At 34.8% G+C, this 27,370-nt stretch overlaps 1 protein-coding gene across 6 annotated transcripts in view; it reads left to right on the forward strand.

The window, feature by feature from the left end:
* The window catches only part of b4galnt4b (beta-1,4-N-acetyl-galactosaminyltransferase 4b), a 205,774-nt gene extending 179,611 nt beyond the window's left edge, over positions 1–26,163 (forward strand). For all 6 annotated transcript variants that reach the window (XM_087261772.1, XM_087261775.1, XM_087261773.1 and 3 more), the window contains 11 exons: positions 959–1,102; positions 6,038–6,147; positions 8,992–9,092; positions 9,194–9,267; positions 11,649–12,891; positions 18,381–18,730; positions 21,153–21,306; positions 21,438–21,510; positions 23,842–23,995; positions 24,484–24,610; positions 25,543–26,163. In XM_087261772.1, the coding sequence (XP_087117898.1) occupies positions 959–1,102; positions 6,038–6,147; positions 8,992–9,092; positions 9,194–9,267; positions 11,649–12,891; positions 18,381–18,730; positions 21,153–21,306; positions 21,438–21,510; positions 23,842–23,995; positions 24,484–24,610; positions 25,543–25,657 (2,645 nt within the window). In that variant the 3' untranslated portion in view covers positions 25,658–26,163. The remainder of the gene's footprint in view (positions 1–958; positions 1,103–6,037; positions 6,148–8,991; positions 9,093–9,193; positions 9,268–11,648; positions 12,892–18,380; positions 18,731–21,152; positions 21,307–21,437; positions 21,511–23,841; positions 23,996–24,483; positions 24,611–25,542) is intronic.
* The last annotated feature ends 1,207 nt before the right edge of the window (positions 26,164–27,370 follow it).

Raw genomic sequence — 27,370 nt, forward strand, 5'->3', positions numbered from 1 at the left:
GTCCCCTCCTAAAGGCCACAATGAGCTCCTTGATCTTGGTGGTGTTAAGGAGCAGATTATTGTCTGTGCACCGGGTCTACTTACAATAAGGTTTCATTAGTTAGTTGTATTGGTAACACTTTAGTTTAGGTCACAATTCATACTATTAAGTACTGGCTTATTACCTGCCTATTAATTAGCATTAAATGTTCTTTAGTAGTTATAACACATGATCTTATTCAACCTAACCCTACCCAAAAACTAAACACAACTTCTACCTCATTAACTGTCAATAAACGGTTAATTAGTAGTTTATTAAGCTAGTAGTGCTAGTTAATGGTTTGTTAATTCTGTCAATTGTGACCTAAACTAAAGTGTTACTGTGTTATTCAATGTATTTACTAGCATAAACTCATAATAAACAATACTTTCATCAATCAGCTTGGTCCCTTTATTAATCAGGGGTCGCCACAGCGGAATGAGCCACCAACTTATCCAGCAAATGTTTTACGCAGCGGGTGCCATTCCAGCCAAAACCCAGCACTGGAAACACCCACACAAACACGGGGAGAACATGCAAACTCCACACAGAAATGTCAACTGATATTATATTATATTATATTATATTATATTATATTATATTATATTATATTATATTATATTATATTATATTATATTATATTATATTACTTTTTTCTATTGGAGTACAAGATTATCATTGTGATGTGTTTGAAAACATGAGCAGCAGGTTTTGTTTACACTTGTGCAGTTCAGATAGAGTGGGATTTTTGGACCCTATAGTGTATATACAGTTCATGATGCTTCACTTATTTTCCACCCATAGACGAGCAGCGATGCTGCCATTTCTGCATTGCCAACAGCAGAAGTTGTTGAATGCTAGTCTGTAGGCTGATTTAAATTCACATGCTGTCTCTCATTGTCCTCAATCCTCCATCTCTCTCTTCTCTGTGTCTGTCAGATGAGTCCAGTCTAAAGATGAACAGCGTACATCACATCCCACAGACACTGGCCAGTCACTCTCTCGCTCTGCAGATCTACCACAGGACAGAGACACACACTGCAGACATGCTCAAACCAGACCCAAGAGACACCTTCTACAAGAGTGAGTACTGTACAGACATTTAACCCTCAGCATCTCAGTAGAAATGTTTCCATCAACCTGTTTTAATGTGCATTTAGAAGTTTCTCATGCAAAACAAGTTATGGAAACACATGAATTATCTTATTATATTATATTTTTATTTTTGCAAAAAAAAAAAGAAAAAAAAAGAGTTAAAACAAATCATTGGAGATAGAAATGCATTTCTTAAATAAACTCACCATACACTCACCGGCCACTTTATTAGGTACACCTTACTCGTACCAGGTTGGACCCCCCTTTAGAACTGCCTTAATCCTTTATGGCATAGATTCTACAAGGTACTGGAAATATTCCTCAGAGATTTTGGTCCATATTGACATGATAGCATCACACAGTTTCTGCAGATTTATTGGCTGCACATCCATGATATCAATCTAATAAAATGCCAATCTCCTGTTCCACCACATCCCAAAGATGCTGTATTGGATTGCGATCTGGTGACTGTGGAGGTTATTTGAGTACAGTGAACTCTTTGTTAAAGAAAAAAGTCTGAGATGATTCGCGCTTTAAGACAGGGCGCCTTATCCTGCTGGAAGTAGCCATCAGAAGATGGGTACACTGTGGTCACAAAGGGTCCCACATGCTTATCAACAATTCTCATATAGGCGGTGGCATTGACACAAATGGGCCAAAAGTGCGCTAAGGAAATAACCCACACCATTTTACCACCACCAGCAGCCTGAACCACTGATACAAGGCAGGATGGATCCATGCTTTCATGTTGATGCCAAATTCACAAGGACCCTGCCATCCAAATGTCACAGCATATGGTGCTCAAATAGTGTGTGTAATGTGCTGCAGCTGTGTCAGTGTACCAGTGTTTAGATTAGTAAACTGTTTCAGCTGTGATCTGCAGAGCATGATGGTAGGTGTAGTCCAGGGGAATGGCTGGTGTAGTGTTTATATAGCTGGAGTGCCCTCTGGTGGGTCTGGTGGGTGCTCCAGCTATTTACTTGTAACACATATTATTAGCCTTAATATAATATAATATAATATAATATAATATAATATAATATAATATAATATAATATAATATAATATAATATAATATAATATAATATAATATAATATAATATAATAACAATGTAAAATTACATTGGCCTTGATGTAGTATATACTATTTCGATGTGGCATTGTCATTGGCCCATTAACATTTCCTGCTTGTTGTAACTATTTCATAACTGTAACAAGAGGCAATTTAATCATATCTTAACTTTAAAACAGTCGTCGTAATATTATTTATCAATATGTGGACGTTTTTGAATTCTTGGAAGCTAAGGAAATTAAAAATGTAATACAGGAAATAGGTTAGGACCATTGTTATTGTTATCTCTCAGAATGGCCTACAGCTTTAGTCTTATTAAGTTTCCTTTGCTCTTCGATTTTTGCATGTGTATTTATTTAGTTTTTAGCTGTCTCGTTTATTTTTCCCATATTCCCTGTTTTGTTAATGTCACTGCCAGTTATTTTAAACTACTATATTTGTACTACATTTACTCCACTGATCTCCTGTGCGTTTCAGCAGTATATGGATTTATTATTAAAGTCCTGTTTTTGGAACTCAGCCCTTTCATCATGAACTTGATTTAGCACAAACTGTGATATTCTTGATAACTGAATTAATAGAAACGCTTTAAATTGTAATTACAAATAATAGGTACATTTTGAAATCAGAAATATTTGTTAAATTATATTTTTATGCTCAAAAAAATTAGTCCATGATGCTGTAAGAAAACACATCTAATTGTGTTATAATGCTATAATGCATGCCGGAATATTTTACGGCATCCTAGCATCATTGTGTGTATGTATATCTTTGCTTAGTAAAAAAAAAAGAAACAGCCGTCTCCCTATCTGGATAGACAGAATATTCTGTGGCTGGTTCATGCTGATGTTTAATTGCTTGTGTTGACACTTTGCAGTTCATTGGTAGGTCCATATGGCGGTGTAGATATTGGATGTCATCTTGTTAGTAGCAGCGCCACTGAATATGTGACAGTCAGGACTGGTGTGCAAATAGTGGGTGTAAATATACAAGCCAATAGTGGTGAATGGACGCTTATCAGTCTCTGTGTATATAATTGTTCATGTACTGTTTATATTTACAGCTATTGATTTAACACATTAACTCAAGTAACACATTTCACACATAATTTTCACACATGATTATGTGCAGTGGTGCAGTAAATAATAAGGGTAACACTTTAGTTTAAGTAACAATTCACACCATTTACTGGATTATACCTGCCTATTATTTAGATATTAACTGTATATTAGTGCTAATAGATTATAATCTTACTTTACAGCCCAAATCCTACCCAATACCTAAACCCAACTACTATCTCACTAAACATTAAAAGCAGCTAATTAGTAGTTTATTGAAATAAAAGTCTTAATAGTTTGTCAACTGTTTTTTTTAAACACTTTCAAGCAGTACTTTATTCATTTAAAATGTATTCTTTGTTTTAATTTAATATTATTTGTTTTTTCGATTAATATATTTTAAGTACAAACATGTGAATATTTAAGAAATATTTGTTTTTACCAATGTAAAATTTTTCAGATTATTAACACAGGTGCATGCAGTGGTGGCCCTAGGTGAGATGAAAAATATTAGGGCCACTGGTGTAAAAATACTGAGAAGAAAGCACGCAAAGAATATAATTTTAATTTTTAAAAGTAAATATGTAAAAATATTTACTCAGGTTTACTCAGATAAAGCCAGAAAACAAAGGAAATAAAGTGTGTGAGTATGACATATACAAATAAAACATGAACCAAATGCATTTTCTTTGTAAATGAATAACATGCATAACTAATAATATGCATAACAAACTGAAATGCAGAAGACATTTTAGCTAGTTTTAGACAGATTTACACATACAAAACTTTGCATTAGATGCTGGAAAGTGGGTAAAATTAGATTTTGACAAAATGAGGGGGAAACCTATGTTTTTTTTCAGCAGGGTGATTTAGTGTGATAGATAATTAATATATTTTTTACTTAAACATGCTGAATGTGGCCTATTTGTTTCACAGATCACACAAGTTTTTCTGTAATCATGGGCATCGTACAAGTACAAACAAGTACTAAAACTACACTATTAAATAATTAATTATTCATAGCAGAGCATACTGTACCTTTACTTTGAGCTTGCTTTGTATCCTCTGCTTTTCTTTTCTTCCTTTTTTCGGCTCTGGAAAGCTGCTGTTTGGATGCCATTACATTTCAAATAAAATTAGATTAAGATGGATTAAAAATAGCAACAACACTTGTAATGATATAATACTTAATACTTTAAAACACTTTTCCAGGTTTATATAGAACGTGAGCAATTTGGAGCGCTATGGAGTCTGTGTAGGAATGCGTTACATTATTCTAGTTAACCCAATGGCCAATCGCAGGTGGTGTTATGCAAATTGAGTATTGTCCTGCTGGGTATGTTTCTAATATTTTCAGCCCTGATTCATGCTGTTGTTGTGTGTAATATCATTTTCAGGCATTTGTCATGTATGAATTATATAGAGCTATTCTTTTAATGAAATTATGGAGGATATTTAAAAAAAAAAAAAAGTCCACTTTTGTGTTCACTGTAAGGAAGTATACTTGAGCATCGTATGTAGTATGCTGTAATGTTGTTTAATGCACTTTATTTAATTTTCATTGGGTTAAGTAATAAAATTTAGATGTGAACCAGTACCCTAATTTTATTTAACTGGATGAATAAAACAGTTTTTTCATTGTAGTCTGAATTATACATTAAAATAAAGTGTCACCATAATAAGTTAATATTCTGTTACATTTTAGAAAAGTTTCCCCAGTGATGGGTTGCAGCTGGAAGGGCATCCACTGCATAAAACATATGCTGGATAAGTTGGCGATTCATTCCGCTGTGGCGACCCTTGATTAATAAAGGGACTAAGCCAAAAAAGAAAATTAATGGATGAATTTTAGAAAAGTTTGTGAAATAATCTTAAGAGATTTTGTCAGAGTTTTAGTTGTTTTGCCTTTTATCCAAACAAACAACAACAACAAAAAACTTTAATAAAGAAGTATTTTCAAGTCAAATACAAAAACATTGTGTTTTTTTCCCTTAAAACAGGCAAAATAATCTGTCGATGGAGTAAGCTAAATAATCTTGTTTTATTTCTGTTGATTACTTTGTGGGACATATTCTGCATGTCATGCAGAAAGAATGCTAGTGTATTTCCAGTTAGACTGAAACGGGTTCAGTTCAGTTTAATATGAATGTCACTGTTGAAGGACGATCCACTGGAGGGCAACTCCAACACCCCAACCAATCAAGCCAGAGGCGACAGTGGCAAAAAAAAAAAAAAACACCACCGATTGATGGAAATGGGAAACAAACCTTGGGAAAAACCAGGCTCAGTCAGGAAAGGGCCAAACAGAAAAGAGGCAGAGTTGCATGTTGCATGTTTGACACACTTTAATGTTTCAGATCATTGAACTAATTAAAACATTAGTCAAAGATAACACAAGTAAACACATCAAGCAGTTTTAAAATGAAGGTTTTTATTATAAGGCAAAATTAAATACAAAACTACACAGCCACCCCTTTCCCTCTAGTTAAAATATACCTTAACTCTGGTTTATCACACTTGAGTTCAGTTTCTATGGCCACACCCAGGCCTGATTACTGCCACACCTGTTTGCAAACAAGAAATTTCTTAAATAGGACCTGCCTGACAATGTGAAGTAGACCAAAAGATCCTCAAAAACGAATAGGTCCAGGGTAGGTGTTCAGACTAGCCAAAGGGATCATCAAAGTCATTGCAGGAATCTGTCTTACGTTCTTAACACATTTATGTCCTCATAGACTGTAGGTGCCAGTCTTGTATGAATTGTCCTACATGATGCTGTATTTGTTGTCCTAGTTCCCATGATAGATCAATCCAGGCTGGAGAATGTTCTGCCATCTTGTGTCTACTCTCCTACATACGTGGTAAAGGACTTTCCTATCGCACGCTATCAAGGCCTGCAGTTTGTAAGTATAATACACTTATCAACATTTTTTATTTTTTATTTTGCCAATTCAGTTGAAAGAATGTTTGCTACATAATCATGAGCTTAAGGATAAATAATTGTGTACCTTTTAAATGTTTAATGTCTTTGTAAATATGTTAATTTTACATTTAATTCTATGCAGGATATTTTCATATTGTAGTGAGCCACAGGATTACTTAAATTAAAGATATCATTTAGTTTTGGAGCTATTGAGTGCTTGATTCTTATTGGTCAATTAACATTTTTGTGCAATTATTCTCAGTGAGATGCATACAGTAGCTAAGTTCCAGATTGGTCTTAACTGCATTGCAGTTTTATATCAGTGTGCTGAATGATTTTAATAATTTCAAAGGTCCTTGCAGACTATATAAAAAATGGTAATTGTAATGAATTTGTACAAATACATTAATGTACAAAAATACATTATACACTAGCGAGGAAATTATTTCTTTCTCAAAGCAGTTCAAAGAAAGGGAGAGAATGGGGGCATTGTGTTCACTTGTTGAAGAGAAGTTTGTTTTACATATTTAAAAATAGTTTTAAAAAATCCTGTGTTTTTAGTGAGTATTGACATGCTGAAACATGGTAATGATAAGTGATGTATTATAAAGCGTGACTGCTGGATCTTAAAATGTCTGAAATTACAAAAAAAAAAATTTTAGGCCTTCAGTCTTTAATTCAATGAAATATTGTTTTGTAGGTCTTAAATCATTTTAAACAAGTCTTAATTTGCCTATGTCCATGTAACACCCATCTAACCACTAACATTCCATCTCAATAAACGTTTTTAACAAAAGATTGCTTGTTAATGTTACTTCCTTACAATAACATTTGTTTTTAACAGTTATTGAAACATTTAAACTGGGCCGAAAAAAGTGTTTAGCCTTGTGTACGGCCTAATTTTTATTCATAATGGTCTTAAAATGTCTTTAAAAGTCTTAAATTTGACTTGATGAAACCTGTAGAAACCCTGATTATAATAAAAAGCACTTTTAAAATTAAAATACAATTAAATTCTCTCTCTACCTCTGTCTTTCTCTCTCACTCTCTCTCATAACTGCATTAGTCTGCATATTAATGCTTCATCATGCCTACTTGCTCTAAATTTATGTTCAAAGTTAAATAGGGTTGAGATAAAATGCATAAGAAATTAGTCTGACACACAAAACCATTTTAAAAACAAAGACCCCTCCAAATATGTTGCAATACAGCATCTGAACAATGTCTTGATGTGTGGTAACATTGGTATAAGCAGAATACTTGCCTGTAAACCTTTAAATAACTAGAAAATTATGAAAACCATCACCACCTCAGCAATACAGTATTCTCTAATAATTTAGTGGGTCATTATTAATTATTCCTTAATTTCACCTATTTCACGTATTATTTAATTCCATGTAATTTTTTTTATTAAGAAGCAGGATCTTGGATAACCTGTATATATAAATTTTGAACATTTGATGCGGTTCATTTCACTGTTGCAATCCCTGATGAGCAACTAGAGTAAGCTGAAGGAAAATGAATGAATGAATGAATGAATGAATGAATGAATGAATGAATGAATGAATTCTACGCATCGAGATATTAACAACTGCATTAGAATGTTTTAAATAAATATAATAAATGTTTTATAGTTATGTCAGTAACTTTAACAGCATAGTACTGATGGTTTAATGCTGGTTAATTTTTATTTGAGGGTATAATAATAACAATAACAATAATAAAGCTTTTAAGAAGTTTTTATTACTGCAATATCTGTCCTTAAATGGGTCTTTAAGTATCGTTTTGGACAGTGGACACCCACAAAAATATTGCGAACCTCAAGCAGTACTTCACTTCACTATTATTTTTGACATTACAGCAAACAGTGACCTCTTTTGGCCATTATTGTTAAACACATGTCTGAGATTAAAGGGATAGTTTACTCAAAAACGAAAATGTGAGTGTATTTAGTAAATTACAAATACTGGGGAAGTTGATGGTTACAGGTTTCCAATATCTACATTTTTGTTTAAAAAAACAAAGAAACTCATAAAAGTTTGAAACAAGTAAATGGCAAGGAAATAATGACAGGATTGTCATTTTTTGTCTGGACTGTTCCTTTAAGGGTTGTGCATCTTTTGAATATAATACTTTTCAGTTACATGGACTATTTTTAATACTTCTGACTCTTTTAATTGATATACTTTGGCTTAATATTTAAAAAATGCACATATCATGTATATCAAAGGTTCCTAAAGTTGTTCCATTGTAAGGAGAAGTGAGTATGATAAAGAGGGTAGGGACGAACACCGAAATCGCCATTTCTGATTTGACATAACCTTTTTAAAATTTGTTTTATTGCTGAGCTACAAAAAAGTAAACTAGAATTTAATGTTTCGATTAAATGTAAATGAATCTTATATATATATATTTATTATATTATATATTATTATATTATTATATTATATTTATTTATTTATTTATTTTTACTTATTTATTTATTTATTTTTTGAAGAATAGAGGACTATAGAAGACATCGGCAATCAAATCAAGGCAAAAACTAGTGTAATTGTTTTATAAATTATATAATTATAAATCGTGTTATAAATGAAATTGTTTTGTTTTTTTTATAATAAGTTTATTATTAAATGTAAACATGTATTAGTTAATACAAGGCAATGTTTTCTAGCAATTTTTAAACATTAATAAATAAACTAGGAATTTACCCAATTATATTTAACTTTGACCCACTAGCCTCAATCAAGATTCGTTTTTGGCCCTTCATAAGGAAAATTTTGGGCACCCCTGATGTATATCATCATATTTTGTTTTATATTTCTAGGTCTACCTTTCCTATGTGTATCCCAATGACTTCACCAGACTTACTCATATGGAGAAAACCAACAAATGCTTCTACCGAGAGTCTCCGGTCTACTTGGAGAAGTATGAATCCAAACTGATCCTGACAAGAAAGTATTCAACATCTAAATACATAACTGAACACATACATATACATATGGTCACTCTTTTGAACTGTCATTTAGATTTGGCTTCTATAAATACATGAAGATGGATGAGGAGGAGGATGACCAGCCTGTTTTCTTCCCCAAACCCGATGGTCTGTGTTCAGCTGGGATCTTAATAACAGATAAGAATTCAGCAGCTGTTTGCTCTCTTTAAAACCTCATCATGAAATTTGTAATGAGCCAGGCAACATATGTGTTCCCAGGGTTCAAATCTAACACACACCAGACACCAAATGTGAGCAGAAATGGCCTTTGAGGAGTAAATAAACAGTTGGCTGTTACCTTTATTAAGACCATTACGTGGATTAGGTTGCAGTATTACAAAGATGCCATTAGAATATCACTTAGAGAAAGGCATACGATATATGGCTGTCGCAATGTATGGGCCAAAAATAGATGTTACCAGTCCTACTGTCTTTTTTTGGCCAATGAATCACTGTCAAAATATGAATCAAATTAGATCATTTTAAGTGCAATGAGGTCATTGATGAATAAAGATTAACTGAAATGAATGTAGGGAGGCAGAGCATTTTTAAACTGTAATTGTACAGAAAAGCAGAAAGAAAGCTAAACTTATTTCATGCATACATTTGCATAGCAGATTAAAGTAATTAGTGGCGGTTCTAGCTTAAATTGCACCCTGGGCGAATCACCCCATGTACACCCCTCAACCATCTCAAACAATCCTAAATGTAGGAAGGGCTTCAAAATTTACCCCTAAGAATTGAGACAGCACTACAGCACCTGCACATGTCATCATATGTCATTGCTTCATATGGGATCAGACAATCATGACTGCTGTAGTGATTCCAGTTGTTTTATTTATTTATTTATTTTATCTTCTGGATATCACTGAAGGCATATATTATGTTATCATAACGATCTAATGTGGCAATAAGATCTTAACTGTACTGTGTATTTATACAGTGACAATATTCATCTATGTAAACACACAAAAACAACAATAACATTATAGCAGACACTGTAAAAAGCCCATTGACAGCCACTAGACTTTTCTGACAGGGTATTCGAGTGTCATTGAGTGACAGAATGTTGTGGGACTGCTGTACAGGAGTTATGATTATGGATTATAGATTGCGAAATTTAGTAATTTTTATTTTAGCGGTTTTTTTTTTAAGCATGATGGTAAAACACAATTGCGGTATTGAATATATTATAATATATAGTATTATATTATATATAATACTCCTTACTTCCTGGTGGAGCTGTGGCTGGTGTATTCTGGGAAATTTTCTTACCAATTGGTTTAGAGTGTGGTTCTGAAAAATCTTCGTTTGAATGGGTGTATACCCCTTGCCCTTAGCCCTACGCCTTTAAGTTAAAGAGAATCGGGACACCACTACCCTTTCATGGGCATGCGCAAAACGAGGGGTAGGGGGAAAAGGAAGGGCTAAGGGGTAGAATTGGGATTGGTTCTAAGTCTTACCTCCCCCTCCTTTCTGTTTCATAGCCATAATTAGTCAAAATAAGATCAACATTATAGTATAAGCTTCAGTTTTGTAAACTTGCAAAACTTGGTGCGTGACGACACCTCATGTCATAAAAGTAACAGAAAAGGCCTTTACAGGGCATGAGCAGTGCATATTTTATCGGCGTGCATGCGTCAGGTTGCTTTCACCAGCGTTGTTTCGGTTAAGAGTAACAAACTTGCATGTGCAAAAGGGGCCAATCGCAATCACACACTAACATCTTTATCCTGGTATAAGCACTATAAATTAATACATTTGCATAAAGTAAATTGCATCTCTCAAAGCTTACCATGTTTTTTTTTTTTTGAAGGGTTTTTTTGGCACCATCTCCTTGTGCCGCCCCCAGCAAGATGCCCCTTTGCGATCACTCAAATTGCCCATCCCTGAATCCGCCACTGAAAGTAATCATGAGTGTCCCAAAAAAGATATGTTTTATCACATTTAAAGATAAAATCAAAGATAAAAACATCCTATGCCAATCCTAATCCAAACCTGTCATAAACCTGTCATCACATGTGCAAACGTAACCAAGACTGGTCAAACAGCCACCAATCAATTTTACTGTTAGAAAGGCAAATGGAGATGGATTTGAGTAAAGAAACAACAACAACAATAAAAACTCTTAACAAAAACAAACGTGAATTAATGCAAAATGATTTATTAACAGGAATTAACAAAAAAATGAACAGTTCCATAACCTGTGAACTAATACAGGTATGTGGAGAATTGTCTCAGTTTTCCAGTCTTATTGGCCTGAGTGTTTATTTTTGAGCCTTGCTGTGTCTGCCTTTTGACAGCTGCAACATGTTGAATGCTAACTGCGCGTCTGACAGCCCTAAAGATGATAATGATAAGCTGTAGATTTCTATCAACACTGCACCAGCATCACCGACTCTTTAATCAAGTCATTAAGCAATTCTCATTTCAGATTGCATGAGTTATTTAAAAGGCTTTGGTTTGATGAGGCTTGTCTCTTCTGACAGATTTCCTGGAGGAGGAAGAGGGTGTCGACCCAGAGGAGGCAATCAATTCCAGCAACCGGCCAGTCAAGAGAAGCGGCCCGTCCTATCAGACATCAAGGATTACAGCAGCCACCGCCTCCTCAAAGCCTGATAGATTAGACGGGGGTTCAAAGAGCTCCGTCTTTCAGCAAGAGAAGCAGTACGTTCAGTTTAAAGAGCAAGAGAGGAGTAAAAAAAGAACGAAAGGGGAAAGGTTTTATAGACACTCTCAGGTGGTGGATGATGAAATGACAGAAATAAGACAGGTGAAAGGGAGTACAGGTGTGCTAGAGTCTCAAAGCGGCTCTCTAAATGAACAGACGGGACCAAGTGAGGAAAATGGGGACTCCCAAACACTTTCTCTGGTTCAGAGAGGGCGTTCTTTGGCATGGGTGCTGCCTGACCCTGCACTGCAGAGCGAAAGTAAACTGATTGAAACTGCCAGCCCAACTGTGAAAGAAAGATCTCCCTTTAAGCTTCCTCATCTCTATGTCCTGGCTAATAGGATTTTAGGTAACGCAGGTAAGCCTGTGGTGGAGAAAGAATCTAATAGCAATAAAATTTACATTACAAGACCTCGTCCGCCAGTAAGCAGACCCAAACCTCCTGTGGAAGTGTTTCCCGGGGTCTTTCTTTACCAATCTAGGAAGTCCAAGAGGCTTGTGGATTTGAGTTCAAAATGGAGGTCCTTAAAAACACAAGCTGCTGCTTCTGCCCCCTGGGCGAACTTCCCCTTAATGGACCACAAGACTTCCACCCAATCTGCCCTGTTAAAGCAAAGCCATCTCTCCTCGCCCACAGAGCCTGGGCCTCATAATAAGGGTGACCCTACAGCCTCCATATCAGATCCAGACAGCGTGCCCCCATCAAGCTCAGAAAAAAGAGACCACCCTGGGCTAAACTCCAGCAGCCAGCCTCCGGAGGAAGAGCCAACAAAGATCTCGGAGATGGCAGAGGGATTGGACGTGGCTCCTCAGAGCAGGGGTCTTGAAGAAGGAGAGATGTCGGAGTACAGTTATGAGGAGGCTGAGGTGAGGCCACACTTGGCAGAGGAGGCTATCAACTGGCAGCGCACCTTCAGCGTAAACCCAGTGGACTTTGAGTTACTGCGGTCAGACTGGAATGACCTGAGGTGTAACGTCTCCGGGAATCTGCAGCTCGCAGAGAACGAGGTCATTGACGTGATCTCGCAGTTCATGGAGAGGCTGAACGAGAGGAATAGAGGGTAAGCCTGTGTTGGTCAAGAGCGGTCATGCATCAGTGTCAACAAGTTTGGTCACTTCTCTATGTCCCCCTAAATACTGTATGTTAGGGATGTCCCGATCAGGTTTATTTGCCCTCGAGTTCGAGTCATTTGATTTTAAGTACCTACCGATACCAAAGCCCAATCCGATATTTCTATAATACATAAAAAAATTCAAATCTAGGTTCTGTGTGCTCCATAAGCATAAGAAATGCAGGGTTCTCAACAAAGTAGAATGGCACGTTACTCATTGTGATCATTCGGCTGTGATGTCCCTGTCACAGGGCATTTTTCTCTCCTCTTCAAACTCTCCTGCAGTGTGAGCTGACTTGTCTTCGGTTGCCTGCATGGGCAAACTCACTGTAGTGTGTCGGGTGTTTGTTTTTAAGGTGCTGTAATGAAGTTTACGGCCCTTTGGCCGCCGGGAAAAAGGAGGCGGAGAACCGACGCAGGTTTAAAATATTTATTAATAATAATGACGGCAGCTCCTCACGGAGACTGCCATTTAAACCAAAACAAACAGTTATCCACTTACGTGTATCCACTTACGCGGTGGCCTCACCCCGTTCCCACGGCTCTCGGCCACGCCCCCTCGCCACAGGTGCCTTATTTGGTTTGTTGTGTTAATTGTAGCTTTTTTCTGTCCACCTCTAGCAATCCCAAGTTTACATATCTCACAGTTTGCTATGGCAATGTTGTCATCATCAACTTTATTGTACCTCCAGACTGCAGACATACTCACGCTTTCCGCTTCAAGCTGTTTCCGTGTTCTACTTTGCCAGCATTTAACCAATAGTGTCCCTGCAACAAAGTGATGTCATGCCGCACACGTTGCTGTTTCTGTGTGAAGTCAAGAAAGAGGTGTAACTCTGTGCTACCCCATAACTATAAATAGTATATATATATATATATATATATATATATATATATATATATATATATATATATATATATATATATATATATATATAAACCGAGTGATCTGGACATTCCTACTGTATGTAATTGTTGAATAATAGAATAATGAAAATGGCATTTTAAAAACTGCAAGAGGTTGTCTCTCTTCTGTATGTGCGCACTAATCAACTGCAAAAGACAACAATTCACAGGGAAAGTGACTGACTAATCAACTTTGAGTCATTTATGTTGCTATATCTTGTTATCCATATACAAAACAAGTAAATTACAAAGCTAAATAAATGCAAACAGTTTTATGAGAAAAGCCTATCCAAGTTCAAATGGCTGTATCCAATATATCCACTTGTTTAAGTGAGCTTAACCTCCTGTGTATGTCATAAACTATCCAGTTGTCTGCTTATATTACACATTTGTGCATTAATAGTGATTTTTGATCGATCACTACATATGAATCAGTCATGACTGAGTACACTTTGCAAACAGTCAGCAGCTGTTTAAAAAAAAGTATGTCTGTTACGTTCATATAACAACCTGATTATTAATCTTTTATTAATAAAAGTAATGGCTTCAGTAATATATATATATATATATATATATATATATATATATATATATATATATATATATATATATATATATATATATATTATATATATATATATATATATATATATATATATATATATATATATATATATATATATATATTTAACATACAGCATTAACAATGACAAAGTGAATGATATAGGACCTAAAAATGAAGTCATCCTGAATGTACAGTATATTAGATCAGAAAGTCCGGTCCTCTGGACCCCCTGTCGCGCACATTTTGTGTGTGTCTTTTATTTAACACAGAAGGATCAGGTCATGGATCTTTTTGTTAAGGAGTGCAGGGCAGGGGGTCCCCAGGACTGGCATGATGAACCACTAGATTATTAAATGTTAAAGTGGGGCCCCTAAAAGCATAAATGTAAATGGCCCCTGCCTGATCCCAACCCTGGAAAAATGTCATACTACTTCTTCGCAGTGTGCTCTGTTTTAAATCATTCTTGCCTACATGGCTGTTCAACCACAAATAATTCTTAGTTCACTGAAAATCTGGCACTTTACAGCAGAGCTTTTTAATGTAATTGTGCCATAATACATTCACTCAGTCTGCTCTTACATCACAACATGTCTCCATTGCCTACAGAGCAGTTCACCCAAAGATTTCAGTTTTTTTTTTTTTACTCACTTGCTCCTTTTTTTTCAAATAAATGTTTTTTTTTTTGCATTAAATAGATGTACCTTTCAAAATAAAAATGCCTTTTAAACTCAGTCAACCTCTATTGATATAACACCTTACTATAACCAAGGTTGAACAATGTGCTTTACACCAGTAAAACAAATTATACAATGCAACTAAAAAGCAGACAATGCAAAACAATATAAGAAACATCAATAACATACAATAAACATTAAAACAGAGAGAAGTGTCCGTGCTATGCATTAAAAGCCAAATTAAACATGTGGGTCTTATGCTTGGCTTTAAAAGTCAAGTCTTATTAGTCGTAACAGTACCATTGTTATTATTTTTTTTTAATTAGTATAATTTTTGTGTCATTGCAATTACAAAAAATATTATTTTTATTTTAAACATTTATTTTGAACATATTTATTTTGCAGTTTAAAAGATATTCACATTAATTGGACATCATTAATGTTGACTTTTTTTAATCGTACATTAATTTGTATGAAAAATTGTATTTTGTTAATTAGCCCTTTGATTATTTAACAATCAGCAAACTGCTAACTATTATTACAGGAACAAAGAATTGAAAAAAAGAACAATTTGTTATAATTTAAACACTGCATCTCACTTGCAATGCGAACATTTAAAGGGCTGATCTAGAGCAGGGGTTCTCAACTTTTTTCACTTTGAGGCCCACCTCACTCTCTGAAAATATTTTTTGAATGCCCTAATTGATTGACTGGAAAAAAATGCTTATTTTAAAGCTTTAAACATTTATTTTGCACATTATTATTCATTAATTTTTCTACATAATTTTAGTAAAAAAGAAATAAATAAAAATAAACGAACTAATAATAATAAGCCTGACAGAAAACTACTAATAAACCCGACAGAACAACAGGAGATGGCAAAAAATCTCTTTTGACCTACTATTCATATTCATTAAAAATAAATGTAAAACACCATAAAAACACACTAAATCGGTTGAAACACATCGATCTGAAGGTGGTTGGGTTTGTAGCTGGACATTATTGAAGTTTACTGACAGGAACAGTGAACCACTGTTCACTGAAACACCACCGAGTCTCGCTGAATCCTACTGTATGGGCACGCGTCCATTATAAAACACTCGCAGGACATTTATTTGGACAACTATAGGGATATTTTAAAGTGTTCACACAAACAGAGCATGCATAGTTTGTGAATCAACAGACTTGTGCGACTCTAATACAGTACGAGTCGCAGACGTGAGGCACGCGCAAGCTGGTTATTACAACTCTAATCATTGTTACCTTTACATTTGCATGACGGTTTGATTTATACAACTGAGGACGTAGTCCTAGTTGAAGTGCATTGGTTGGAAATTTAAGCCACAGTCTGCATTTAACAGTGAGGCGGTTTTTGCACCGAGCCCATTAGTTTATTTAATCACAGAAAATGGGAAATGCCATTACTACTATAATTTTTTAAGACATATTTATTAATGAAATCAAATAATTATAGTATAATATTTAAGTTAATCTTAAGCTAGCTCGCGGCCCACCTGCACAATCGCTGAGGCCCACCAGTTGAGAATCCCTGTTTTAGAGTGTTTTTTTTTAGGCTTGGTTGTGTTTATAAGATGCAAAGCAATGTGTGCTCATGCTTCATTTGTAAAAAATCATGTTATTTTTTCAGATAACTTACTTTCAGAATCAGTTTTATTACCAAGTTTTAGTGTGTACAAATGTGCATGAGAAAGTATTGCATTGTTTATTGTTATAAGATGACCATATAAGGTGTACTTTGATTGTGTACAGCTAGCTACTCGGCTAACATGAACACAATGGTCACATTTCCTAGTTCCTCTGAAAGGCCCGCCCTCAAGAGGCTCTGATTGGTCAGCTAACATAATGTGCTGTAATTTATTGTCAGTAAGAGTAGCTGTTAGCCGTATCAGTTTGAGCCTGAATCAGACAGAAAATGAAAAGGACACAGCTGAACCTCACGCTTGCTCTCTAAAATACAATCTGACAAGTGTCTTTTCTATATATTTGGGTTATAAGCATGTGTACAGTAAGTAATATGAAACATTCGTATGTCTTTCGCGAGTTTGTTTTTTAAGAGTATTTTGAGAGTAGAGCGCAGGGAAAGTGGCCGCATAGAGAGACACTGCAGTGCTGCTGAAGATTGTTTCTGTTTACAGCAGTTTAACTGATAAATATGAATTTGTAGCTAAACTGTTAGCGGGGCAAAACAGCATGTCTCATTGTTTACATCCTTGTTTACGTCCTCGCTACAACATACCGTTAACACTAGAAACTATGCATGTAATAGATCAACTTTAGCAAATAAAAACACTTAGGCTACAGGTTGTGGCTCACAATCCACAGCTTCTGCTATTATGATTGGAGGAGTTTTAGCCAAATCAAGCACTGAACTAGGAGAGATTCTGGAGGCTCTCCTTTGTCGAATGCTAGCTATATATTTTAATAATTCACTGGAACATAATTAAAATTAAACTGTAAGCATTTCTGTCTTTGAGTCGTGTCCTTTGGAAGCCCAAATACAGATACAGAACAAGCTCTTTGGAAATAGCAGCGTTTGGACAGCATTATTAGCTTTCTCTGCTACATTACAGTGCCTCTGGCCACACCCCTTTGCTGCGCAGAGTGTATGTGCATGGTGAATGCACGTAACCTGAAGTGCTTTTAATCTCACTAACCTGGATGTATTTTCTTGTAGTTCCTTTTGCTTTGAACTTTGAACATATTATATTCATAGATGTTGTTCATGTCTGCTACATTACACATCAACTAAAGTTTAAAATATGATATCGAAGTGGACCACCCCTTTGAAAGCTTATCAGCAAAGCTTAACAGCAAAGAGCATTCTTTTAATGGTATGCATAATTATAGAGAGACTGGAAAATGCTATTTAAGAATAACTTACGACACAGCTTTACTATTAACACAGACTTTAGTAAAGAGGAATAAATAATAAAAAATACTTCTTTATGTTGTACTTTTTTTTTTCCTACTGAGCCTGGAGCTCAAGTTAAACACCATCTTTAAAATTCTAACCTTGCGCTGAAACAGTCTGAAGTCTCATGCTGCTAAGCACTCTCTCAGCGGGTTATTTTATGCTGCTTTATCATAACAAATGGAAAAGCTTTATTACTTCTGACACAACAAGATTAAACAGAGTGTGTGGTGTTACAGTATGTGAATATATTTCACATGAACATATTCCTCATTGTCTCATTTGAATTCACTCTATCTATTCTACAGTACCTCTCTTACTCTCGTTTTCTCACAGTTTCCTCTTTTTGCCTCACTGTTAGGATCTACACTCTGGCTCGGATTGTGAATGTAGAGAAGCGGAGAGATTCAGCCAGGGGCAACCGTTATTTGGTGGAGCTGTTGTTGATGGAGGGAGGGAAAAGACTGGTGCGTCTGTCTGAATACATCTATTTGCTGTTGCACCGCAGTCGATTTGAAGAGGGCATTGAGAGCAGAGAGGGAACTGTGCCCTCGTCCCATCGTACACCATCCAAAATCCCACTGCCCAGTGGGTCTAGTGCCCAAACACACACCACCACACCCTGGAGTACCAGCTGGGCCAAACCCTTGCTCTGCCAGCCTATTATGTTACAATGGAGACATGATGTGATGGTACACTTTGTAGTACCAGGTACAGTATGTCAATTGAAAAGCTCTTGTTTATTCCGATTTTTGGGATATCAAAATAATTCGCCCTGCTGTGATTTTTTTTTTTACTTCTTTTTTAACTATTTCCCAAATGTTGTTTAACAAAGCAAGGATTTTTTCACAGTATGTCTGATAATATTTTTTCTTCTGGAGAAAGTCTTATTTTTATTTTATTTAGACTAGAATAAAAGCAGTTTTTATTTTTTAAAAACATTTTAAGATCAAATTTGTTAGCCCCTTCAATTTTTTTTTCAGTTGTCTACAGAGCTAACCACTGTTATACAATGATTTGCCTAATTACCATAAATTGCCTATTAACCTAGTTAAGCATTTAAATGCCACTTTAAGCTGTATAGAAGTGTCTTAAAAAATATCTAGTCAAATATTATTTACTGTGATCATGGCAAAGATAAAAGAAAACAGTTATTATATATATATATATATATATATATATATATATATATATATATATATATATATATATATATATATATATATATATATATGGTCTTAAGTTATTTAAATATGCAGATAATTTGGCACTTGTAGGCCAGTTGACTAAAATAGGAACAGAAGGAGATACCTTGTGCTATAATTATATAAATTTGCTTCAAAATTTGTGTAAAAGGAGTTCACTTGAGATCAATTTTAATAAAACCAAGGAGATGATATTTAGCAGAAATAAACTAGTCCTTGGTCAAGGGTTGAAACTTCTGGTCCTTAAGGGACATGGAATAGAGACAGTTTGAGACAATAGAGCTGTTTTAAATATTTAGGTACACTTATTGATAGTGGATTAACATTTGCTGCAAATGCAGAGTGCATTAAAAAAAAAAAGAAAAGAAAGCAATGCAGAGATTATATCATTTTAGGTTACAACAATTTGGTGTGGGTCAAGATGTCTTAGAGATGGTATACAAGAACTTGGTTGAAAGTGTTGTAAGTTTTAACATGATTGCATGGTATGGACTGTTGCCAATTAAGGAAAAGCAAACACTGTGTAGAGTAGTAAAAATTGCCAGTGCAATTGTAGGTAAAGCGCAAAGACAACCAAATGAAATTTATTCAACGAGAATTAAACAGAAAACACACATCATTATTGAAGATTGTTCCCATACCTTAAATATAAAAATTCAGCTCTTGCCATCAAAAAAGCATTTTAAGCAACCTCAAGTAAAGAAAAATGTGTACCAAATGTCCTTAGAATTTTAAATACTGGGTTCTAAGTATGTATAGGGTTTTAAATTGAGTATATATGTGATGTTGAATGTATTTGTGTTGCATATTTTTTTCTGTGACGTGTGTAATGTGAACGCTGATGTGGTTGAGTGGTGAAGCCAAACTTTTCCACTTGTGGACGATAAAGAAAGTAAAGTAAAGTATAGTAAAGTAAAGTAAAGTAAGGTAAAGTAAAGTAAAGTAAAGTAAAGTAAAGTAAAGTAAAGTAAAGTAAAGTAAAGTATATATTATATGTAGGTTACGTCCATAATCTAAGATCTAACAGTCAGGGGTTATGATGAAGAAAACTGCAGCAATAGCAGAGAAAGCCACAGCTCTTTTAATAATGAATTACAAAAGTAATGGCAAAATATGCTCAAAGAATAAAAATTGAATAAGCAATACAAAATGAAAGACCCACACTGGAGTCTACAACCCCTTACTATATTCGCAAAGGAGTGTTAGATGGTCGGAGCAGGTCTGTGGCATCCAAGAGATCGTAACACATAAGGAGATATTATCAACAATGAATGAAATACTGAGATAAATATGCAGGAAACATGAATTCAGTAAGGCACAGTGAAAAACTAACCAGACAAAATATTTGGATAGAAAAAAAAGGACAAACAGCAATGGTGAAAATGATTTGCAATAAGAAATAAATCATTTCAAAAATCTTTTTTTTTTTTACATCATTTTTGAAAATTAATGTATGTTTATTAGAAATCCTTAAATTCAATAGTGTCTTAACTTTCCCACATGACTGTATATATCTGTGATGGTGAAGACCTAAACTATAGAACAGAAAAAAATACCCAAAGCATTGTACATTAAATTTGTTGAGCCAGTAGTTAATTGTTTTTATTTATTTATTTATTTGTTGAATTGTAACAAAACGTATGCTATTATAAAGCAAGGTCACATTAATCAAAAGATTTTGTAAAGCTTGAACAGTAAAGTAACTTTCTTTTTATCAATTATTTCTGAAAAGAAGTGTTTCAAAAAAATATTAGGCACCAAGTGATCTTAAAATTGATCATATTAAGAAATGTTTCTTGAACACTGAATCATTTTAGTGTGACACTGAACACTTGAATAATCCCCACTGAGAAATCAGATGCTTTTATGAAAATGTGCCTTTTTGGAATCCTGTTGACACATTCTGATAGCCTTGTGTTGTGTGGCAGTGAAGAATCAGGCTCGCTGGGTGCAGCAGTTCATCTCAGACATGGAGCTCCTGCATCGTGAGACGAAGGATGAGAATTTTAGTGTGATCATTGTGGATTTCCAGAGTGATGACATGGATGTAGAGCAGGCGCTGAAGGAGAGCACTGTACCCAGGTCAGTAATGAGCTCTTCCACTTTTAGCTAAGCACCCTGCATACGTATCTTTACAGTTGATGTTTGCCATTTTAGGAGCTTTGAATTCATATTGGGCACACAGATTGAGAAAATTTGTTCTGTGTGTGTAGGTATGAGTATCTGAAACGTGAAGGGAACTTTGAGAGATCCTCTGGTCTACAGATGGGTGTGGACACCATAGAGGTCAGAGAACAATAGAAAAATCATGCTTTCTAATACATATTTCACAAACAAGTATTTTTATTCATTTATTTATTATTTTTTGCTTGTTTGTTTATTAAATTAAAATGATAACTGTTCAAGCCATAAGATTAATTGCATTGTCTTTTTAGCATTGCATTGCCTTATTATGTTTTCAATGTGTAATTGAAATTTCTCTCTTCAAAAATGGAAGCATGTCAACAAGTCAACTGTTTACTGCATCATAGAAAAATTTGAGACCTTCTGTAGTATTTGACATCCAATAAACTAAATAAAACTTTTAGATGTAGACTGTGAAAAAAAATCCCCACAGTTCATGGTAACGGCTTTATTTTGAACAGGGAACATAATAGAATAAAGACAATATATAAGAGATATAACAAAATAGAGACTAAAGATATAAAAAAGACTTAGGGCTCTATTTTAATTATCTAGGTGCAAAGTCCAAAGCGCAGGGCACAAAAGCATTAAGGGCGTGTCAGAATCCACTCTTGCTATTTTAAGGACAGAAAAATCCTATTTGCGCCACGGCAAATGGTCTAGCAGTGTTGAATTTATTCTCTTAATGAGTTATAGGTTTGTTTTGAGAATAGACCAATCAGAGTCTCATCTCCCATTTCCTTCAAGAGTCAGTTGCATCACGAAATGAAAGATTTGCTATTTACATGGCAGACTTTTATAAGTGGAAAAACTGAACGCTTCACTAGTAAGAAAACTAAACAGAACATCTACTGTGTGAGAATGAGAGATGAGCCTCCTCATTCTTTACTTTCACTTTCACTCTTTTTCGTTGATAAGGAAACGTGTTGTGCACACAGACATTCATTATAATTAATTTTGTTTGTTAAGCGCAAAGATTTGTTTCAAAACTATTTCTAAATTCAGTTCTAATTTCCAGCAAACAAATAAATGAACAATAATAACGAAGTGTGTTAAAAAAAAAAAAAAAAAAAACATTTTAAGCATGTGTAATTGTTTTTTCCTAATACACATGGTATGCCCCATATGGTCTAAAACCTGACCGGTGGACAGATCTAAGCTTCTTTGTAATAAAACAAATATAAATATGCATATAATAAATACTAATAATAATAATAATAATAACATTATACAAAAACAAATTGTCATGAATTTTACATTTACATTTACATTTAGTCATTTAGCAGACGCTTTTATCCAAAGCGACTTACAAATGAGGACAAGGAAGCAATTTACACAACTATAAGAGCAACAATGAATAAGTGCTGTAGGTGAGTTTCAGGTGTGTAAAGTCTAAGAAGGAAAGCATTAGTAATTTTTTTTTGTACTTAGTTAAGGAGTCAGAGAGGTAGTTGCATATTAATAAGAAAAGTGGAGACTAAATAGTTGAGTTTTTAGTTGCTTTTTGAAGACAGCGAGTGACTCTAACTGAAAAAGTCCCCCCACCCTACTGCTGGTCTATTGCACAGTCTATTTTAGTTCTTCAAAATACCAAAGCACCAACAATACGCCTTAACATGCCTCTTATAGACCGAAACATGCATGAGTCCACAAAGTGGCGCAAATGGATTTGCTATTTAAACAACGTAGCATAAAACGGGAAAATTAGTCTTGCACTGGTTTGAAAATAGCAACGCGTCATAGAAACACATCTTGCGCCTTATTTATGATAGGGCCCATTAACTTAAACCCATCTGAAAAGAAGTAAAAACAAAAGCTCTACTCACACCATCAGCCTAACTTAATACTTAATTAATTACAATAAATCATAATTTACCTCAATGTATAGACTGTGGGAAAGTGTTCAGGCCCTCTAAAATTTGTCACTTTTTGTTATAGTGCCATTTGCTAAAATCATTTATGTTCATTTTTCTTTATTAATGTACACAAAGCACCCCATATTGACAGAAAAACACGAAATTGTTGACATTTTTGCAGATTTATAAAAAAAAAAAAAGAAAAACTGAAATATCACATGGTCAGACCCTTTGCTGTATGACACTAATGTAATTCAGGTGCTGTCCGTTACTTCTGATCATCCATGGGATGGTTCTACACCTTCATTTGAATTGACTGATTGGACTTGACAGCTTACAATGACCTTATAGCTCATAATGCTATTTATTTATTTAAACACACTAACAAGAACTCGCAATGTTATAAAATGTTTTTTTTTATGTTGTCAGGAAGTAAGTTTTTTCTTTACATTGTTTGTACTATTTGAAACATGCTGATGCTGTAACTGTGAACTGTAAAGTGATTTGTGGTCTACAATATGTATTTCTTTGTTCATTACTAAAATACTAGTATAAAACATCTTCCATGGGATTTCAGGACAGTCACAGCATAGTGTTCCTGTGTGACCTGCACATTCACTTCCCTCACAACATCCTGGAGAGCATCAGGAAGCACTGTGTTGAGGGCAGACTGGCCTTTGCACCCATCGTCATGAGACTGGACTGTGGGAGCTCGCCTCTGGAGCCTGATGGTAAAACATACATTATCTATTGATGATAAGCAATAAACACTTACTTACTTACTTACTTACTTACTTACTTACTTACTTACTCCCAGGGTTGTTTATTTCGAAGTTGATATACATCTAATTTTTATGAGGTGGATTGTTAGCCCAACGCTCAACCCCCAACCTGGAGGACCAGGACACACACACATACACTACGGACAATTTAGCTTACCCATTTCACCTATAGCGCATGTCTTTGGACTTGTAGGGGAAACCAGAGCACACAAAGAAAACCCATGCCAACACCGGAGAACATGCAAACACAGAAATGCCAACTGACCTTTTTACTGTGAGGCGAAAACTCTACCCACTGCAAACACCATACTCCTCCAAACACTTACAGCATACAGCAGCATATATACAAATACAAATTTAGTTTGAATGTTTCTTTCACAGACTAGTGATGGCCACAGTCGGTATGCATTTACCTGATATTTCTGATTTACTCACAGGCTTTTGGGAAGTAAATGGCTTTGGCTTGTTCGGAATTTATAAATCCGATTTTGATAAAATTGGTGGGATGAACACAGAGGAGTTTAAAGACCACTGGGGAGGAGAAGACTGGGAGCTTCTAGACAGGTAACTGTGTTCATTAGTTTATGTTTACTCTGTTAGTTCGGGTCATCACAGGTGATAATGGATACAAGATAATAAGATAATAATGGATACAACTGTGAAGTTCATTCAAGTTTTATTAAAAAAACTTTTAAAACATAATTGACTGAGATTGATAAATGCTGTGGTTTTCAATATTGTTAATGTCATGGATGCTGAAATATTATCTTGCTTGTATGTCCCTAAAATGTAAAAAAAAAACATCTATAGTTTCCTCCATAAATTTCTATTTTGAGCCGTGTAAACGTTACTTTTATTATATTGGTCTAAAATATTGTTAGGGAAATATTTAGTTTCAGAAACATTTTATAATTTCTACTTTTCTATTATTTTGTTCATTAGTTTAATCCATTTTTAATGAACTCACTTTAATAATTTATCATTTAATTTCTTATTTCATATTTTACATTTAAAAGTTTTATCGTTATCATTTTTTAATATGTTATTTATTTGTTTGTTTTTTTATTCTTAATGTGCCCAGTCAGACAGACAGACAGACAGACAGACCGACCGACCGACCGACAGACAGACAGACAGACAGACAGACAGACCGACCGACCGACCGACCGACCGACCGACCGACCGACAGACAGACAGACAGACAGAGTAGACAGAGTAGATGGATAGATGGATAGATGGATGGATGGATGGATAGATGGATGGATGGATGGATGGATGGATGGATGGATGGATGGATGGATGGATGGATGGATGGATGGATGGATGGATGGATGGATGGATAGATAGATAGATAGATAGATAGATAGATAGATAGATAGATAGATAGATAGATAGATAGATAGATAGATAGATAGATAGATAGATAGATAGATAGATAGATAGATAGATAGATAGATGTTTTAATCTCTTTCTCTCTTTCTCTCTCTCTCTTTCAGGGTTTTGCAGAATGGTCTAGAAGTAGAAAGACTGCGACTGAGGAACTTTTACCACTATTTCCACTCCAAGCGGGGCATGTGGAACGTTCCTGTGAAAAGAGCATCTCAAGGATAAAAGAATAGCACAGAGGAGCCTGCTGCTGTTTCTGGCCTACTTTGTGTGTGTTGGTCATTTGTGCCCCAAGCGACACACTCTTTACAGGGGAACATGGACCTGCCTCACTGTGCTTGACATGAGCTCTGGAGGTAGACGGACAGGATATACCAAAAGTACATTCACCGTTTACTTGATGGGTAAAATATGGACATCAGGAGCTAATAGTGGACAACTGACGCAAAAGACATTTGTGAATGCTGCTTTTCCAATGTTAAATATGTGGAGAGAGAGAGATGTCCAATATTCTGCAGTTTGTCTCTTTATTTCAAACTTACCGAGTGGTTGAAATAGTGGAGGTTATCTATTTAACTCATGATAAAGGGTGCTAGACATCATACAGTAATCCAGACAAGTTTTGATGAAGGGATAATTTCTGTGAAATTGTTTGTAGAGGAGTTAGGTGTGTACTTTTTCCGCTGTTCAAATTTCTTATTTTAAAGAATAAATTAAATATGATCATTAAACAAGTCTCTTGTTTCAGCAAAACCTTTACATTAATTAAAACCACCACAGGAGGGCATGCAAGTACATCTAACAGATATGGATAGGATAGGATAGGACAGGATAGGATAGGATAGGATAGGATAGGATAGGATAGGATAGGATAGGATAAACTTTATTTGTCCCGATGAGGAAATTTGTCTTGCGCTAAAAAGTTCTACAATGTTGCTCTGAGCAGACAATAAAATGAATAAAACAAACCAAACAGTTAACAACAAACAATAAGTACATAAATTGTTAACAAAATAAGATCGTATATAAAATATAAATATGAAATAAATAAATTACAGAACACAGTCAGGTGCTAATAAACTTTTTTCGAGGTAGGAACAAACGAAAGCTTTAGTCTATTGGTCTTACACATTGGGATTCTCAGTCTTTTTTCTGATGGTAACTGCTGATATTCACTGAAAAGAGGATGTTTAGAATCAGCCTTAATATTTATTGCTCTTCTCGTGAATATAGTCTTCTCGTTCATATAGAGTCTGTATGGGCTCGTATTTAATTGTATGAATATTTTATTATATCTCTATACTGTTAGTAGTGTCAGTTTGTTAATAAGAATCGATAACTTTTACTTGCCTATTTACTCAATACCAGTTGGAATTTTTAATAATGATGTCAATTAGACAATTCGAGTGACAATACACATTCTGTCATTTATAGCTTTATTATACTTTGTTTATAATGAAGTTATTAAATTATTCAATTGAATAAATTATTACATTTTAGAAGCAATATTAATAAATTAGATTGTGTTTAGGTTACATTTTAAGTTTACATTTAAGATAAACTTTAAATAATACATAATTACACACAACAGGCAAATCGCAGACTTTTCTTTTTTCCCCTGCAAAAGTAGTTATATTGTGTTATTTAAAAACTGATATACTCTCTGCTAGACCAGTTTAGACTAACTAGTACATTTCTTTTAACAAACACATTATTAAAAATCAAATAAAATAGTTAATGTGTACATCAGTGCTGTGTTGTGTTTGAAATTCAAAGCAAACTCATTTAAAGCCTCAAACCTTTATCTGTCCTCACTTTCCTGCGCTCTTGCTCTTGCACTGCGCGAGCGCTGAGTGTGTCTGATTGGCTGAGCGAACACTGTCCTCTGATTGGTTCAAAGTTTTTGCTGTTAAAAGTTTCAATGACCAGCTGGGCTTT

Source organism: Danio rerio, chromosome 7, assembly GCF_052040795.2.
Source record: "Danio rerio strain M-AB ecotype USA chromosome 7, GRCz13ab, whole genome shotgun sequence".
Lineage (NCBI taxonomy): Eukaryota > Metazoa > Chordata > Actinopteri > Cypriniformes > Danionidae > Danio > Danio rerio.